Source organism: Coenobita brevimanus, chromosome 39, assembly GCF_032717465.1.
Source record: "Coenobita brevimanus isolate Jiangsu-jjx chromosome 39, ASM3271746v2, whole genome shotgun sequence".
In the NCBI taxonomy this organism is placed as follows: Eukaryota; Metazoa; Arthropoda; class Malacostraca; order Decapoda; family Coenobitidae; genus Coenobita; species Coenobita brevimanus.
Genome location: NC_136992.1, coordinates 3,117,501 through 3,137,500, shown reverse-complemented (window position 1 = coordinate 3,137,500; position 20,000 = coordinate 3,117,501). Strand labels below are relative to the sequence as shown.

The following is a 20,000-nucleotide window of genomic DNA, read 5'->3' as shown; positions in this document are numbered from 1 at the left end:
TATGGGTTGTCTAGAGTGTAGGCCTACCCACTCTTGTGTAAAGGCTTGTGTGCCCTACCCAGCCTAGCCCAAAAATGCCCTAGGATATACCCCCTGCTTAGCTCTGCCCTACCCAGCCCTGCCCAACCCTGTGTTATTGTGTTCTACCAGTCCTTTCACAACCCTCGTTTAGCCTAACCTAGCCTAACCCAACGTAACCCAGCCTCACCTAACCTAACCTTACTTACTCCATCATCCATATCCAAGACTGCCTTTCTTGACCCAACCCAACCCAACCCAACCCATCTCAAAGCCAAACCCAACCCAGCCCAACTCCAAGCTCAATCTTACCCAACCCAACCCAACCCAAACCAAACCAAACCAATCCAAAGTTCAACTCAACCCATCCCAGCTCAACTCAAACCAGCCCTCTCACTGTCCTACATTACCCCACCTTGCCCTGCCCTGCCCTGCCCTGCCCTGTCCTGTCCTGCCCTAACCCATCCTTTCACCGTGTTGACATATCCATTCCTTGCTTTACCCTGCCCTGGGCCTGTCCTACCCTACCTTCTACTTGCCCTATCCTGCTCTTCCTTATTCAGCCATACCCTGCCCTACCGTATCATACCCTACCCTACATCACCCCATCGTACTTAGCAGAGTTACCCTACCCTACCCTACCATAACCAAGTCAAGCCTACCCTACCCTACATTACCCCATCGTACTTAGCAGAGTTACCCTACCCTACCCTACCATAACCAAGTCAAGCCTACCCTACCCTACATTACCCCATCCTATTTAGCAGAGTTACCCTACCCTACCCTACCATAACCAAGTTAAACCTACCCTACCCTACCCTAACCTAACCTAACCTAACCTATCCTAACCTAACCAAATCAAACCTACCCTATCCCAACCAAGCCAAACCTACCCTACCCTAACCAAATCAAACCTACCCTACCCTACCCTACCCTACCCTACCCTACCCTACCCTACCCTACCCTAACCTAACCTAACCTAACCAAACCAAACCAAACCAACCTTACCCTACCCTACCCTACCCTACCCTACCCTACCCTACCCTAACCTAACCTAACCAAACCAAACCAACCTTACCCTACCCTACCCTACTCTACCCTACCCTTCCCTACCCTTTCCCAGGTATTCAGACCCCTAGCGTTTTATGTTTATAATCATCCTCGAATATATCGAGGTGTGTGTGTGTGTGTGTGTGTGTGTGTGTGTGTGTGTGTGTGTGTGTTTGGGGTGTGAAAGTGACAAGGATAGTAAAAAACTGCAGCATAGTGGCAGATTCAGAGAAGGTGGAAGGGGGGTTGCGAGGGAAGGATGGGAAGGTCACAGAGTCCGTATTTCTCATTGTTTTATTTATTTACAGGCGTTTTATTTTTTATTTTAGCTATTCCCTAATTCAAACAGCCAGATGGAAAGAAAATGTATTATTTGTAGAATCAGTAATAATACAGTATTTATTGAAAGCACTATAATTCTCCTTTATATGTACGTAAACACATATTCAGACTTATTCAAAGTGTTTACATTTTTTTATTATTCAGTAGAGATTAACACGTCTCTGTCTATCTATTTATTGCCAGACGCCATAATCCCGTAAGGGGTGGCCATTTAATTAAACAAGGTGGAGTCAAAGTTTCGTCTCATGATATCTCCTGATCTTACTGGCTTCCCTCAACCTCAGTCTCTTCGCCGCACTGTTGCATCTTTATCTCATTTCTGCCGCTGCTTCAATGGTCACTGCTCCTCTGAACTGTCTGCTTGCATCCCTCCACCACTAGAGCAGGCGCGTAGCATTTGTGTGGCATCAAACTTTAATCCTTTTTCTGTCCAACTCTTTAATGCAAGAGTTAACCGTTCCTCCCAGTCCTTCGTGCATGCAACGGGTCAACTCTGGAACTTTCTTTATTTCCTAAGGTCAACTCTGGAACTCTCTTTGTATTTCCTGTTGTATGTGTCCTCCAGTGTTTTAAACGCAGTGTGTCTGGCCATCTCGAAATGAACGGATGTTGAATTTGGCTCTGTATTATCTTGTTTTAATTTTTTTCGTGGAGGGAATAACCATGCGGGCTCCTGGCCTTTGGTTCCTTCGTCCTTGCATAAAAAAATACTGCACTGTACCTAATACTTGATAGGACTGTCACTGTCATTTATTACTACAGAGATGATGACGTTGACGATAGAATAAAGTGGGTAATATATATATATATATATATATATATATATATATATATATATATATATATATATATATATATATATATATATATATATATATATATATATTTAACCCATTGGATCCCAGAGGTGCTGGGCGAGGCATGGCGCTGGGTGGGTACTAAGCGTACCGCCCTCCGCCTATCGGCTCATAGTCACGAAGCTCATAGGTCCCTACCCGGGGGTTCCCTACTTTATAAAGACTTGAAAAATCCCAGTTCTGTCCAATATTCAGGACACTGGGCTCCAATGAGATATATATATATCTATATATATATATATATATATATATATATATATATATATATATATATATATATATATATATATATATATATATATATGATGATGATGATGGAATAAAGTGGGTAATATATATTGATGATGATGATGATGATGATGGGGGAATAAAGTGGGTAATACACTCGTACACTGATCGCCATTGTTAAACTCTAGATCCGCCTTCATGTATGCAACTTCGAAATCAAGAATTCCTGTTAGTGCTGTTGAGTTTTATAGGTCATCCTTCTCTTGGTGAATGTAGTTGTTGTGTGTGTGTGTGTGTGTGTGTGTGTGTGTGTGTGTGTGTGTGTGTGTGTGTGTGTGTGTGTGTGTGTGTGTGTATGTGTGTGTGTCTATGTGGATATCTTTTTAATATTAAAGCAGAATAATGTAAAGACTGCTCTCTCTCTCTCTCTCTCTCTCTCTCTCTCTCTCTCTCTCTCTCTCTCTCTCCTTGAGCCCCCTCCCCCCAGTCCCCACCAGGAAACTCAGGAAACTCTCCCACCTGCCCCGGGAAATCGTGCCTGATTTAACCTCCCTCTGACAATCCCATATTAGACCTCCCACACCATTTCCTTGGTTACTGTTTGCATGAAGGAATGCTCTCCAGGCAGTGTGTGTGTGTGTGTGTGTGTGTGTGTGTGTGTGTGTGTGTGTGTGTGTGTGTGTTTGTGTGTGTGTGTGTGTGTGTGTGTGTGTGTGTGTGTGTGCGTGTGTGTGTGTGTGTGTGTGTGTGTGTGTGTGTGTGTGTGTGTGTGTGTGTGTGTGTGTGTGTGTGTGTGTGTGTGTGTGTGTGTGTGTGTCTGTGTATGTGTGTGTGTGTGAAAAGACCGACAAGGTTAACAGGTTTTTATATTTCCTTTTTCCTTATTACTGACGCCTTGTTTATTTGCTCTCTCTCTCTCTCTCTCTCTCTCTCTCGTATATAATGTGAATAACTGAAGACCCAAGGAATAAAAAATAACCAATGCAAGGGGGGGGGGTAAATATAATAATTGACTGAAGAGGTAACAGTATATTTTTTGCATCTTCGCCTTGAGGGATAGCCAGAAGTGAGGCTCCCCAGGGGCGTGTGTTGGGTCCTGTGGTTTTTTATTGTTTATATAAATTTGCATCTTTCATACGCATTAACCTGGCCCTCACTCTCTCTCTCTCTCTCTCTCTCTCTCTCTCTCTCTCTCTCTCTCTCTCTCTTCATACCTACAGCTCACCTTATTCACCTTATCCTGTCTGTCTGTCTCTTTATTTGTCTTTAAAGCTCCCCCCCTCTCTCTCTCTCTCTCTCTCTCTCTCTCGTACAGTAGGCGTGGGAGTAAGCAGTATATAATGAAAGTTTGCTGATGATCCCCAATCGAAATGAAGCTCCCTAACACCTTTTCCTTGTCGATTTATTTTCTGATATGGCTGATTAATATCCTGTTGTACGCTATTTATCAGAACACAGCAACACAGGAAGGATTCAAGTAACGCAGAAGGTGGCAGTGAGGTGTAATAAACAAAATAAATCGCGTAGGAAAATTTGTAAGGGAGCTTCCTCAGTTACAACGTTACTAGCCTTGGATATACGCTTAAGTCGGTAATAAAAGGCAGATGGTATTTAACGTAAGTAAGTGCTGGGTATTGCCTGTAAGAGTATAAATAAAAGATGTGTGTTTAAAATCATGGGCAAGAAAGCAATTGCAACTCACTGTTTTTAGGACCTTGGGATTTATGACTTGGGAAATCCTGAAATCCTCGCAATACATGGATGCAGAACAAACCGGATTTCGTTCCAGGTAGCCTATCATTAACCAAAGCTTCTCCTAAAAGGGGTGAGGATGTAATGTACCGTTGTGTGCAAGAATGGATGGCGTATGTTGTATGTGTGTTGTTAGCGTATGTTGCCTGTGTGTGTAGTTAGATGGCGTATGTTGTTTGTGTGTAGTAAGCGTATGTTGCCTCTATGTGTTGTTAGCGTATGTTGTCTCTGTGTGTAGTTAGATAGCGTATGTTGTCTGTGTGTAGTTATGTTGTCTGTGTGTGTAGTTAGGTAGCGTTTATTATCATTATGTTGTCTAGTTCTGAGATGCACAAACACATCACGCAATTGAATGCCGTGCAAAGAAGAACCACTCGATCAATCCCTCCTTTTCGAGCCTAAGAATATGTAGAAATACTTAACTCATCCCTTAACCCCATCGAGCTAGTGACTTAAGCATTTTATTTTATCTCTCCTACCACCAGACGATTTCCCTCAGCTTAGGACAGACCTCTCGTGGTGAAAAGGTGATTAGGGACAAAATATTTCCCCTCCAGTTCATTTCGTCTCCAAATCTGACAAAATTGTGTAGAGGGAGGAAAAATATAATGTATAATACGTCACTAGAATGAAGTGGGTGAAAGAGAGAAGGATTGCATGTGAAGTAGTCGAGTGTTTTAATAATTCCAGAAGGTACTGAACAAAGAAGAAATAGGGAAGTTCTTTACATCAGTTTCTCTTCTTCCTACAAAGAGTAATAGCCTTAAATGAACAGTCAATGGAGTTCTTTTAATGTTATTGTGGAGCGAAAGAACATGCCACCAGAATATGTTGTTGTATTCATTTTTACTCCTATTTGGCCTGAAATTGCCAACGCTGAGTCTTTAATGCTGACTTGCAACAACAAATAAATAAGATGCTTGCCACGAAGTGCTGTGGAAAGTATGTAGAGTCGTAGTATTGTATTATTTTGCAACTGGGCTACGTGAAATAAGCAACTGAATGTCCACAATCTGGGTTAAGTTAGTGTACAAGACTTATAGTAATTTTAAGTCATATTTTCAGAAGCAGCTTAGATCACTTGTCACTTGCCGGCCTGGCGTAGCATCTGTATCATCCTTATCGTTTAACCCAGTACTGCCCAGGGTTGCCGCGTGTGGGACTGTGCTGGAAAGGTGCTTAATGTACCGTACTATCTTTCGCCTACCAACTTGTAACTGGGAAGCTCCTGTAGGTGTAAAACTTCAGGGTTCCCACTGATAACTTGTGAAATGCCCAGCTTGCCCTCCCTCCCCCCCCTCTCTCTCTCTCTCTCTCTCTCTTTTGGATCATGGTCCTAACGGGTGATTTTTTTTTTTTTTTTTTGTACAAGATAGATCAGAGTGGTATTAACATTCAATAATTCTGGACTGCGTTCTTACCAGTTTTTATGCGCTGGGAAAATTAAGAACATGTTTACTGAAATGTTCTTTATTTTTTCTTATGAGATTGGATGATCGAATACTTCATTGTTATTACTTTTTTCTGTCGTTCCTATGAATTTTCCTTCTGATGTGTCCTCTCTTTAAGTTGTTATATATTTTTTCCATCTTCTTGCACAGCTCATTTCCAGAGAGTTTGGTTGGTGGGAGAGTCCTGTAATTTTTTTATCATTTGCTTTAACATCTGAAAATAAAGTGAAATATTAAGGCCGGATCATCTCTCAGAAGCGAAAAGTCTTTGTAGTCTGAATATCTGTGTGTAACCCTGTACTTATTTACCTGTGTCTGTTATACTCACCTACACCTACCTTCACATTCCAGATCACAGCTTCCATACCTCCACATTCTTTCTTTCCCACACACATACACACACATTCCATTATCCCCCATTCTCACCCCACACTCCCATTACTCCACCCAACCCCACCCTCACCCCACTCCCTCACTCTTACCCCACACCTCAGCCTATTCATCTACCCCCATCATGAGCCCACTCCCTGCACATCTTCACCCCACTCTCACACACCCTTAAACACATGCCCATATCACCTTCCCCCTATCCCACCTCACCCTCACTCCATCACCCCTTTCCAACGCCCTCACGCCCTCCTACTCCCTCATCCTACGCCCCCACACCCCCACACCCCCACCCTAGCCAGCCTTACCGTATAGGGCAGTAAGTGCATTCTTGTGGCCCACCCTTACATTTTTTTAGCCTACACAAGGATAGGCCTAGCTAGCTGGACTTCCCACCCATCCCCTACCCGGAGATTTATGTGGCAGGGGAGCCTACGTGAGAGAGAGAGAGAGAGAGAGAGAGGGGGGGGTAATGTGATATGCGTAGGTAAGATATACGATTAAAGAAGTGAAGGGTGGAAAACACACGAGAGAGAGAGAGAGAGAGAGAGAGAGCAAGGACAGGTGTGTTGGGTGGGGTCGGGAGGTGGATGGGTGACCGGGTACTTATTATCAGAAATGTTTAACCTGTCTATCTATTGGGTATCTATTTGTCTATCTGTCTATCTGTGTAATATCTGTCCCTCAATCTGTCTATCAATCTGTCTTTCGTACATATTTTTTCCAGTAATTTATACGCATTTTGTCTGTCTGCCCGTCTCCCTCCTTACACCATCCACATATATCTGTCTGTCATCTATCTGTCTGTCTGTCTGTCTATCGATGTATCTGTCTTTCTGTCTGTCTATCGGTATCTTTCTTTCTCTGACTATCTATCCTACTCATATTTATCTGATTGTGTTTGTGTATCTATCTGTGTATCTATCTATCCATATATCTATCTTACCTTTTTTTTTTTGCAGTACAGAAGGAACAAAACGGTTCAAGCCAGGGAAGGTGTTGCGTAAAAAAAGAAAAGAAAAAAAAGCCAAGTTCAATATCCGTTCGTTTCGAGATCCCTGGACACATTGCTTAAAAGTTTGGAGGTCATAGGGAGAGGGATATACAAACTGAGGAAGACAGTTTCAGAGTTGACCTGTTGGATCCATGAATGATTGAGGGTAGCGATTAACTCCTGCGTTAGAGAGCTGAACAGAAAAGGTGTTAGAGTGCGCTGCATGACGGGTGCTACGAACCTGCCGTAATTGAGGAGTCGGAAGTAGACTGTTCAGAAGAGCAGCGATCATTGAAGTAGCGATGTTAAAGAAATAAATATGCAACAGTGCAGTGAAGTGACAGAGGATGAGAGTCAGTAAGAGAGGAGGAGTTGACGAGACGAAAAGCCTTTGACTCCACTGTGTTTAGAAGGACTGTGTGTGGTGAGCCGCCCCACACATGCGCACCCCTGCAGGTTGACTTTGCCCTTCTGCAGTCCACCATCTTCCTGTCCGGGGATAGGGAGGGAACAAGTTACATATGATTAGCGGGGTAGTGAAACAGCCTAGTCATATCGGTGCCACCAAACGAAGGCGTCCCTCTCTAGAACCGTTGAAGGGATGAATTACCTGAATACGACAGACTATACTAAGCTGAATAAAATCGTCTGGAGGTAGCAGTAATTAAATGTAAAATGGGTCACTGGACTAGAAAGGGTTAAAAGCAGACGTGGATTTGCTTTTGGAAATCTGGGGTAACAACAACATTAAATTTATTACTATTTTATGACTCTCTCTCTCTCTCTCTCCTCAAATTGGGAGTTAGGTGTCGTGTGTGTGGATAGTGATAGATAGATAGAGAGATAGATAGATAGATAGATAGATAGAGAGAGATAGAGAGAGAGAGAGTGAGAGAGAGAGAGGCGGATCTCTTCCATCCTGCCTACCTCCCTACCTGTCTTTGTTGATATTCCTGCCTCCCACTCTGAGCATCTCTTCCTACATTCTTTCGCATCCTGTACCTGCCTGTCCTCCTGCCTGCCTCTACCCCTACCCTTCCCTTCCACCCCTTCCTGCCTACCCTTTCTTGCCGTCTCCTTCCTGCCTACCCATTTCCTTCCTTCCCCCTCATTCTTAGCGTCCTCTTCCTACCTACCTCTTCTCTCTTTCCTTTCTGCCTACCCCTGCCCTCCCATTCCTGCCTACCTCTTCCCTTCCTTCCCACCCATTCCTGGCTACCCCTTCCTGCCTACCCCTTCCTGCCTACCCCTTCCTGCTACCCCTTCCTGCTACCCCTTCCTGCCTTCCCTTCCTGCCCACGCCTTCCTGCCTACCCCTTCCTGCCTACCCCTTTCTGCCTACCCTTTCCTGTCCACCCTTTCCTGCCTACCCCTTCCTGCCTACGCATTGCCTGGGATCTGCGCATTTGTCTGACGTCACTTGCTCACCTCGCCTCACTTTCATTTTTGTGCCTCTCTCTCTCTCTCTCTCTCTCTCTCTCTCTCTCTCTCTCTCTCTCACTTGGTTTTCCCCAGTTCTAATATCCCAACTGTTCCTTCCTTCCTTCCCTCCTTCCTTCCATCCATCTATCCGTCCATCCATCCATCAATCCATCCACCCTTCCTTCCTCCTTCCTTCCTTCCTTCGTTCCTTCCTTCCTTCATCCATCCATCCTTCCTTCTTTCCTTCCTTCCTTCCTTCCTTCCTTCCTTCCTTCCTTCCCTCCCTCCCTCCCTCCCTCCCTCCCTCCCTCCCTCCCTCCCTCCCTCCCTCCCTCCATTTATCTTTCCTTCTTTCCTTCCATCCTTCCTTCCTTCCTTCCTTCTGCGCATTCTTTCTTCTTTCCATCTTCACACCCTCCCTCACCTCTTCTTTCTATCTTCCCTCCCATCTTTCCTTCATTCATTCCTTCTTTCATTCCTTCATTCTTTCATTTATCACGTACATTCTTTCTTCTTTCAACCTTCTCACTTCTTCCATCTTCCTTCCTACCTTTCTTTCTTCATTCCACCCTTCCTCCTTTCCTTCCTTCCTTCATTATTCATTCATTCATTCAATCTTCCTTTTTTTTCTTCATTTTATCGCCTCGCCTCCTCCTGAAGTCCTTCCATCCTCCCTCTTTCCTTCCTTCCTTCATTTTGTATAGTTTTTCTTCCTTCAGTCTTCTCACCTCGTCCTTCCTTTCTTCATACATTCATTCATTCATTCAGTTTGTACATTCTCCTTTTAATCTTCTATCCTTCTTTCCCTCCCTCCCTCCCTCTCTCCCTCTTTCGTTTTCTCCCTGTCTTCCTCCTACCTTCCCTCTTTCCTTATCCTCAAACGCCTAATCCCTCCCTCTCTTCCTCCTCCTTTTTCTTCTTCCCTCCTTCCCTCCATTTTCTCCCTCCCTTCTTCCCTCCTTCCCTCCATTTTCTCCCTCCCTCCCTCCTTCCCTCCATTTTTTCCCTCCCTCCCTCCCTCCCTCCATTTTCTCCCTCCCTCCCTCCTTCCTTCCTTCCTTGTCCTCAAACGCCTAATCCCTCCCTCTCTTCCTCCTCCTTTTTCTCCCTCCCTCCTTCCCTCCATTTTCTCCCTCCCTCCCTTCTTCCTTGTCCTCAACGCATAATCCCTCCCTCTCTCCCTTTCTCTCCCTCAACCCCTACACCTCCCTCCCTCCTTCCCTCCCTCCCTATTTGTTGTTTATAGTTCAGGTACTACCTTTAAGCGTTCCCTCTGACCCCTCCACCTGCTGAGAGAGAGAGAGAGAGAGAGAGAGAGAGAGAGAGAGAGTAGGAGAATGTATAGAGGGAAAGATTGTTGGACGAAGGAAGTGAAGGTTAATAAATGAATAATAGATAGATAGGCAGATAGATAGGTAGATAGATAGATGGATAGATAGATAGATATATAGAAAGAAAGAGAGAGAGAGTAGGAGAATGTACAGTGTAGTGGGAAAGATTGTTGGACGGAGTGAAGGTGAATGAGTGAATGAGAGAGAGAGAGAGAGAGAGAGAGAGAGAGAGAGAGAGAGAGAGAAAGCAGTCATCCTATTCACATCACCTTGACCTTCTCACAGGTAGGGTATATTTTGTTAGGAAAGGTGCTAACTCTCTCTCTCTCTCTCTCTCTCTCTCTCTCTCTCTCCTTTCCTGTTAAATTTCCTAGCCCGGCCTTTTTCCCCCAGGTTAGGCACACTTCCTTTTACATTCCCGTTCTGCGGGTGGGAGAGGTGGGTGGGGAGAGCCTTCATCTTTCCTTTCCTTTTATTAGTAGTGTAGCAACGTGTACATGACAACTTTATTCATGGTACTTTCTCAATGGGTCGCAATACCCTTTGAGGCACTACTTTTCCTTGTAATTCCCTGTAACTCTCCTTCTGTTTGTCTTTCCTCTTTACCTTCACCTCATTCTCTCCTTCACATTTTCTTTTCTGCTTAAGTTTCCGCGCACACACACACACACACACACACACACACACACACACACACACACACACACACACACACACACACACACACACACACACACACACACACACACACACACACACACACACACACACATTCAAAACACGTACATTCTCTCTCTCTCTCTCTCTCTCTCTCTCTCTCTCGTGAGGAGTTGAGGTGCAAAAGTGTAGACCTAAGAAAAGTGCAGGTGGGTTGATTTAATAAAGAAATAGCGCCTAGAGGGGAGTGGAAGGAAGTGGAATGATGTGGAAGATGTGAGATGAGTATGTGGACGAGCTGAGAGGAATGGAGTATTGTGGAGTGGTTTGGTGTTGTCGTGCATTGGTCTGTGGTGGTGTGGAGTGGAACTGGTGTCGTGGAGTGGATGAATGTGGTGTGGAATTGGTGTCGTGGAGTGGATGAATGTGGTGTGGAATTGGTGTCGTGGAGTGGATGAATGTGGTGTGGTATGGTGTGGAGTGGAATGGTATTGTAAGGTCTGGATGGATATAGTGAGGAGTGAGGTGGTATAGCGAGGCGGTGCAGAGTGGTGTGGAGACGCTAAGTGGAGTAATGGGGTGTGAAAAGCTTTGGAATGATGTGGATTGTCGTGTTGCAGTGTGGATGGATATTGGAGTGAGGTGTTTTGGAGGTGGGTGATGTAGTAGTAGTAGTAGTAGTAGTAGCAGTAGTAGTAGTAGTAGTAGTAGTAGTAGTAGTAGTAGTAGCAGTAGTAGTAGTAGTAGTAGTAGTAGCAGTAGCAGTAGTAGTAGTAGTAGTAGTAGCAGTAGCAGTAGTAGTAGTAGTAGTAGTAGCAATAGTAGTAGTAGTAGCAGTAGTAGTAGTAGTAGTAGTTGTAGTAGTAGTAGTAGTAGGAGGAGGAGGAGGAGGAAGAGGAGGAGGAGGAGGAGGAGGAGGAGGTGAAGGAGGCTAATCTGTATGTGAATCCAGTGAACCGCAAGATTAAGTTGGCCTTCTCCTGCAGTCTACCATCCTCCTTTCAGTGGACAGGAAAGTAGTTGAGGGACGTTTGTACAGTCAGGCAGAGGAGCCGCCTGGATATGTCGGTGCCACCACGTGAAGGCGTCCCTCTCCGTCACCTATAGTTCATTCATTTTAACTAGGCGGAGATTTTCGTCCTTATGTAGCTTATTTCCCGATGCTCAGTGGCAGATTAGGGCAATACTACGGCTCAACATCCGTTCCATAGCACTTCTTCGTGACTAGCACCGTATTCTAGTGTTAATCTATTGCTGTAGCTTAATATTAAAGAAGGAGAGATGGCAATTTTACGCCTAGTTAAAGTGAACAGAGCATAGAAGAAGCTAATGACGCTAAACAATCTAATTCTTCCCTCCCCAAAAATCTATCCAGTAAAAAAATCGTTTCAGAATTACAAATATATACTAAAAAATAAATATAATCGAAATGAAGGAAGTTAAAATACTATACTCGTTTTACTCTAACTTGGCTCAAAATTGCCATCTCTTACACTTAAAATGCTGAGTTGTTGCAGTAGATTGACACTAGAATTTGGTGCTAGTCACGAAGAAGTGCTAAGGAGAGGATGTAGACAGTGAGGGTGCAGGGTGCGTTGAGCGAGTGTGCTAGGTAATGTTACTTGTGTGTGTGTGTGTGTGTGTGTGTGTGTGTGTGTGTGTGTGTGTGTGTGTATAAAAAGTTGTGTAGGTGGGAGTCGCTGTGAATGAACTGTTTTAAAGGATATGGGGACGATCATATGTGTGTATGTGTATGTGTGTGTGTGTATGTGTGTGTGTGTGTGTGTGTGTGTGTGTGTGTGTGTGTGTGTGTGTGTGTGTGTGTGTGTGTGTGTGTGAGAGAGAGAGAGAGAGAGCGTATATTGTGTTTTGTAGTGTTCGTGTTTACCTTTTATGTACGTTTTTATAGGACCGGTACTGTGTGTGTGTGTGTGTGTGTGTGTGTGTGTGTGTGTGTGTGTGTGTGTGTGTGTGTGTGTGTTTATATGTGTTTGTGTTTAGTGTTTGGTGATTGTGTGTGTGTGTTAATTTGTTTATGTGTGGTGTTTGGTGATGTGTGTGTCTGGTTGTGTTTGGTGGTGTATGTTTATTTATGTATGTGTTTGGTGATGTGTGTGTTTGTTTTTGTTGATGTGTGTATTTATTTGTTTGTATGTGTTTATTGATGAGTGTGTGTGTGTGTGTGTGTGTGTGTGTGTGTGTGTGTGTGTGTGTGTGTGTGTGTGTGTGTGTGTGCCTTATATAATGTAAATGAGGTTGGGTTGAGTTGGAGGGAGAGCAGCTTGACGGCGGAGGTGGGGAGGATAGTTAAGATGTATTCCTGGCCACCTTCTCTAGGTCTAAGGTGTCTGACTGTAGAAACTAATCACATAGAAGCCATTCAGGGTCGACCATATATAGCGCCGCTCTTCCACTCAGGCTGATTTTACCTTTGTCGCACGAACGGCTCCGTCAGCGTTTTCAGCGTCTCTCCTGCATTATTTATCCATTTCCTACTCCACTTGCCACGCCCAGTCCCACACCAGCAGACTGGGCATTCCCTAGAACAAATAGTACAATGGAGTGAGATTTTTGTGGGACGCTACTCAGAAACCTCCCTGTGTATATGTAAATGATGTTCAGGTTTTCTTGACGTGTTGCTTTGTCAGACGATTTTATTCAGCTTTAGGAACTCCTCTTCCAGGTACTTATAATAATAATAATAATAATAATAATAATTTTATTTTTACTATTATCATTGTAATTATAATCAGTTTAATTATTACGGTATTATTATTTTTATTATTATTATTATTGGTAGTAGTAGTAGTAGTAGTTTTATTATTATTATTATTATTATTAATATTATTATTTTTTATTATTATTAATATTATTTCCATTACTATTGTTTATATTATTATTATTATCACTATTATTATTATTTTTTTTTTTCAGGTACGTTGATCAGTAACCCCATCTCCTCACCCAGCACCCGGGTCTTCGTCAGGTATGAGAGAGAGAGAGAGAGAGAGAGAGAGAGAGAGAGAAAATGAATTCCCCGAGCTAGGCAACGAAGGCCATATAGCCCCGCTGGGGTTACAGGAGGGCGCTACCCCTCCCGGCAACGGTAGCCCGGGCGAGGCTCGAACTTGCGACCTCCCGATCACAAGCTCAGCGCGCTACCACTGTGCTACCGCGCCCCCCAGAGAAAGAGAGAGAGAGAGAGAGAGGGTTTAGTATCCCATAATTTATAAGTACCGGTAAGATTATTACTCATTCAGTGGTTACATTTCCCCCTCTTTATTTTTTTTTTCGGCTACTACTTGTATTTAATCATCTCAACTCCCTCCTCACGATACCTTCCCTTAGTTTATTCTTGCTGCCTCTGGACGGTTTTATTTCAGCTCAGGAAGATCATTTATAACTAATGGAATAAAGTTAACATTCAGTATGAGGGTGATTTTTACACCTGCATTTCGCGAAGCCAGAGTGGGTGTTTTGCTTTCGGCGATGTGTGTGTGTGTGTGTGTGTGTGTGTGTGTGTGTGTGTGTGTGTGTGTACATTATTTCGACTGATTTTGTGGCGGAACATCCCATATAGATTTTTTTTTTCTTGATTTTAACAGTAGATCAGAGGCCATGGTCACCAGGTAGGTCAAACATTCACCCGGCAGAATCAACTTAATTCCCATATCAGTTACGCGAAAGTTTTGGAAAGGATTGGTGGTTAGGTAAGAATGCAGTTATCATTTTTGAGATGAGTAATTCCGAAGGGTCACAGGGCAGTATGTCTCGTGTCAGTGTGTGTTAAGAAAATAAACAGTTTTCATCCAGTTGTAGCCAAACTTGGTGGAAGGGATGAGTGTCGGCCATGGAGCAAACTTTTTTAATAGGTCAGAGGTCAGGGTCAACGTAAGAGTTAGTAACCGATTAACACCAAACTTTAGGAGAGGGTTAACGGTTAGAAATGATCAAATGGATTCAATTTTTAGGAAAACTATAGTGAATTTTTCTGCACCTTGCTGTTGAAACCTACTTAAGTGTCCATTCTTGCAGGTGAATGGTCGATGTTATAAGAACTCGAGTAACAGAAAGCTCCTTATGGTTCCAATTCTACCTTTATACTCAGTTGATGTAATTAATATCAACAGGTGAGTTTTAATCACAAATAATAGCCCAGTCTTTGAAAGTATTAAGTAGCATGCAAAACACAGTAGTATAAGAGATATCGGATAAAGACACAGGCAGATTTTAAACTGAACACTGACGGGCTTTCTTATGCACAGATTACAGGGTGTATGAGACGCTGAGAAATATGCCGGAGTTTCCACATTGTTTTTCATCTGTAATATTTCCCTTGTGTCTTCATGCATAAAACACTCTCTTAATAGCAAAAGAAAATTGTCTGACATCTTAGCATTTGAGCCATTAAGATATAGTGTTATTAATGTTACGTGGCATTTCTGTAATTACTACGATGGTGATTGCAATAGTTTGGCTGTGTGGAGTGATTAGAGGGTGAGAGACTGACTAGGAGAGAGTATGATGTTGATAATTGCCACGTAGGAGTATATGAGCTTCTTAACACACCCGTACTTATTGGATTAGCCCCAATATCCCCCCCTCCTCCCCCCCACTCCTTCCCCTCTGGTTGTCTTTGACCTGCCCCGAGAGAGAGAGAGAGAGAGGGAGAGAGAGACTTGAAATGTGTTTGCCTCTCTCTCTCTCTCTCTCTCTCTCTCTCTCTCTCTCCCTCCCTCCCCTTTACCTTTCCTTCTCTTCCTTTTTCCTGTTCCCTCATTCCTCTTCTTCATCTTTCTCCTTCCCTCCCTCTTTCTCCCTCCCCCTCCCTCTTTCTCCCTCCCCCTCCCTCTTCCTTTTTTCATCTCCCTTAGTTCTCTTCTTCCTCCCTTCCCCCCCTTCCCCCTTCTTTCTCTCCCTTTTCCCTTCCCCCCGTTAGTTCCTTCATCTCTGTTTTACCTTCTTCCTTCCCATCCTACCTGACCCTCCCTCTCCTCCACCTATCATTTTCTCCACTCCCTCTTCATTTTCCCCTCCCCTCATTACCTCTCCTCCCTCTCCCCTCTCTCCCTCCCTCTCTTCCCCCTTCTCTCCCTCCCTCTCCTCCCCCTTCCCTCCCTCGCTCCTCCCTCCCCCTCCTCCAGGTGGGGTGACAGGTGCAGTGGGAAGGAACCTCAATTAACGGGACTATTTTTTCCCTCGGCTTCTCTTCCCCCCTCCCTCCTCCCCCACTCCTCCCCCTCTCTCCTCCCCACTTCCCCCTCCCCTTCCCCGGTCCTTACGCGTCCTACCTCCCTCTTCCCCTCTCCCTCCCCTCCCCTTCTCCCTCCCTTCCATCTCTTTCCCTCACCTTTTCCTCTTCTTCCCTCTCCTCCTTCCTCACCGTCTTCACTCCCCTCTCTTCCTCCTCCTTCCCTCCCCTCTCTCCCACTCCCCACCTCCCGTCTCTCCCACTCCCCACCTCCCCTCCCTCCCCACAGTTATTATGCGTCTTTCCTTCATACAGACACCTTATCTATCTCTTTTCATCCATCTCATCTTCCCTTCTATCCCTCTTCCCTTTCCCTTCCTCCCTTTCCCTTTTCCATTCCTCCCATCCCCTCAGCCCCTTCCTCTCCCATCTCTCTCTCACTCCCCTTTCCTTCCCAGAGAGAGAGAGAGAGAGAGAGAGAGAGAGAGTTACCGGGGAAGTGTGCTGTGAGGTGTTAGGTAATTAGACAACACACACTCACACAAAAACTGGTTTGCACACACACACACACACACACACACACACACACACACACACACACACACACACACACACACACACACACACACACACACATCGACTCAATATTTCTTTCCACCTCTTCTCTCTCTCTCTCTCTCTCTCTCTCTCTCTCTCTCTCTCTCACTCTCAGCACATCTCCCCACCACCACAATTACATAACACATCGCCACATTTGAACCCTGACCCTTACACGCAGGTAGAGGTCACACAACTTCACTAATTAACCTGACCCAGTTCCAGGTATCGTAATGTGGGTCGGGGAACAAGGTGTGGGCGTCTCAGGTGCTCTGGTTAATATTCTACGTAGTATATTACCACAGGTCAGGGGCTGTGGCTTTTTTTTTTTTTTTTTCCGCCTCGGAGGGGCTTGGGAACGGGTATTGTTTTCCCTCGGTTTGCCTGCTGTCTGTTTGTTTCTTTGTTTGTCTGTCTGTTACCACTTTACTAACTACTGGTGCGATTTTGGCTAATATTACAGGGATGATGGGCTATTACCTGATCGCCTGATTAAACTTTGGGCCAAACTGGGCCAAGGCCCTGGCTGTCGGGCCAAAAAATGCAGGGAAAATAACGGGGACGGGTTACAATCATTTGTTCGCCATAACTCCTATCAGATTCGTCATCTCGACATGAAACCAAAACCTAAAGGTGCGTCTTTCAAATCTGCATCCTATAACATACCTCATTACATCAGGGGCGTCACCCCCTAGATAGCGGAAGGGGGGTCAGTGTCAGGTGGGTCGGGCCTAAAATTTCAAATGGGCACAAAATCGTCAGTTTTCACCCGATTTACTCCAAATATGATATGTGACATCGTTGACTAGATATCCTGCTGTAGTTTATACGTCGTCACTAAAATGACTGCCTGGGATGGGTTTACTGTGCCTTGGCACCGCTTCTTCTTTTCTCTTTTTTGTAGCGGGGTAGTGAATGGACAGGTGTGTGGGTGTGGTGTGTGGATGCTTTGTAGGTGTTTTTTGTGCTAGTTTTTTTTTTTCCCCCGCCAATCTCACTCACTCCTGAAAGCCCTCAAACACACACACACACACACACACACACACACACACACACACACACACACACACTGATTAGGCTGATTGTTTCTACACGCACACGTATTTAACAACATGACCTAAATTGATCTTTGTTAACGTAGAGGCACACGATTGAATCAAGTCGCATTTTTATTTGTTTCTTACCTTCCTGTGAAATTTCCTTCGGGTATTTCTATCGCATAAGTTTGTCTTTTTTTCTTTTACAGTTTCTTTTCGGAGGGTTTGGAGGGTGGGGGAGAGCTTTCTTGTTTTTCTGTCGCTTTTTTTAATGTTTGCTGAGTAAGAACATTATTCTTGAGGCCACATTGCCTTGTTTGGAACGTGAGGTTCGTGTGTGTGTGTGTGTGTGTGTGTGTGTGTGTGTCTCTCTCTCTCTCTCTCTCTCTCTCTCTCACACACACACACACACACACACACACACACACATTTTGTCACTGCCATCACAATCCCCTCTCATTTTCCATCCACACACTGCCATCTGGTGACTGAAGGTGTGATTGGAGGTACACGCACTCTGCACGCACTTCGCACGCAATCTGCTATCTCTGCACGCATTTTTACACGCAGGCTCCTATGTATGCAGTTTGTCACGCACGCACACGCACTCCTTCGACTCTCACACGTACTCACACATCTACGCACAGGTTCATTGAACATCCATTAACGCATTCTTCTGTTTACTATACGCACTCAAACATCCCTATGCACATTCTTGCACGCAGACAGATATACACCCTTACTTGCACTCACACGCGCTCCGCTACTCCTTCTCACTCGCACCTCACACACATTTAGTAGTTCTATTCGTATTCTTACACGCAGACTCGTATACGCTCGCACTCAACCACACACACACACACACACACACACACACACACACACACACACACACACACACACACACACACACACACACACACACACACACACGTGTGGGTACACACAAACTATGATATGCGGAAACACACACAGTCACGTACGCGACTAGTTAGGTACACCTGTTGCACACACACACACACACACACACACACACACACACACACACACACACACACACACACACACACACACACACACACACCAAATGACAGGCGGCAGAGGAAGTGCTACGTCACTGTAATGCATTCAAGCCGAAAATGTCCAAGTGTTTGTGGTATGAATGGGTGTAGATGTGGTGTGATGTGGGCCAGTAGGTTGTGGTGTATTGGTGTGATGTGTAGTGGTTTTATCTTACTGTGGTGGTGGTGTACCGGTATGATGTGATGTGGTGTGGTATGAGCGTATGTGCTATGTGGATGGGTGTTGTGGTACTATGATGTGGTGTAGTTGGTTGTGGTGTACTGGTGTGGTGTGTTGGCTTAGTGGTGTTTTGTGTGGTGTAGTGGTGTGTTGTGGTGTAGTAGTGGTATTGTGGTGTGGTGTATAAGTGTGCATGTGTTTGTGGTGGTTATGGTGGTAGCCAAGTGGTGGTGTCATGTGAGCTAGTGTGTTGTGGTGTATTGGTGTGGTGTTGTGGTGTATTGGTATGGTATTGTGGTGTATCGGTGTGGTGTTGTGGTGTATTGGTGTGATGTAGTGTATCAGTATGGTGTTGTGGTGTATTGGTGCGGTGTTGTGGTGTTCTGTTGTGGTGTATTGGCATGGTATTGTAGTGTATCGGTGTGGTGTTGTGGTGTACTGGTGTGGTGTTGTAGTGTATATGTGTGGTGTATTGGTGTGGTGTTGTGGTGTACTGGTGTGGTGTTTTAGTGTATATGTGTGGTGTATTGGTGTGGTGTTGTGGTGTATTGGTGTGGTGTTGTGGTGTATCGGTGTGGTGTATTGGTATGGTGTAGAGGTGTCGGAGTTAAGTGTGTTGGCGTGGTGGTGTATGGTGTAGATGTGTGTAAATGTTTACGGGTGTTTCTGGTTAGTGGTGTGATGTGGTGTTATTATCGCGTTCAGTGGAGTGGCTGTTTGAACCGTTCTAGCGTAGTATGATAGTGTGAGTTGATGTAATAGGGTGAAACGTAGCGATTTAGTGTGTTTTAGTAATCTAGTGTGATGGTGAGTGGTTGGCAGATATGGGGGTTAAGTGGTATGGTACGGTAGTGTGATTGTTGATTATATAGGATGGGAATAGGTGGTGAAAGGTGTGATATTGAGAGAGAGAGAGAGAGAGAGAGAGAGAGAGAGAGAGAGAGAGAGAGAGAGAGAGAGAGAGAGTGGTTTTATCACTGAGCCGTTCTCGACAGACACATAAAATAAATGGTCTATATTGGCTCTGTGTGTGTGTGTGTGTGTGTGTGTGTGTGTGTGTGGGTGGGTGGGTGGGTGGGTGAGTGTGTGTGTGTGTGGGGGTGGGGGTGGGGGGGGTGTGGATGTGATACTTGGTAGGGTGTGGTGTGGCAGTGTGAGATGTTTGTGAGATGTGGCAGTGTCAGGTAGGTGTGTATATGTGTGTGTGTGTGTGTGTGTGTGTGTGTGTGTGTGTGTGTGTGAGAGAGAGAGAGAGAGAGAGAGAGAGAGAGAGGGTCGTAGTATTGTGCCAGTATTTTTTTATTGCACACTGACTTTTCCAGCTGTCTATATATACATCAAAGCACGTATCAACTTTGACATTATGCATCCACTGGGTAACTCCTTCTGCATGATACTGACTTTCTCTTTTAGTCTTGCTTCTGACAGGCGATTTTATTCTGCT

General features: G+C 44.8%; 1 protein-coding gene across 1 annotated transcript in view; it reads left to right on the top strand.

Moving 5' to 3' along the window:
• Window positions 1–20,000, top strand: part of qless (decaprenyl diphosphate synthase subunit 1 qless) — a 183,569-nt gene that overhangs the window by 49,567 nt on the left and 114,002 nt on the right. The window contains exon 2 of the mRNA XM_080270026.1: window positions 13,953–13,961. Within this exon, the coding sequence (XP_080126152.1) occupies window positions 13,953–13,961 (9 nt within the window). The remainder of the gene's footprint in view (window positions 1–13,952; window positions 13,962–20,000) is intronic.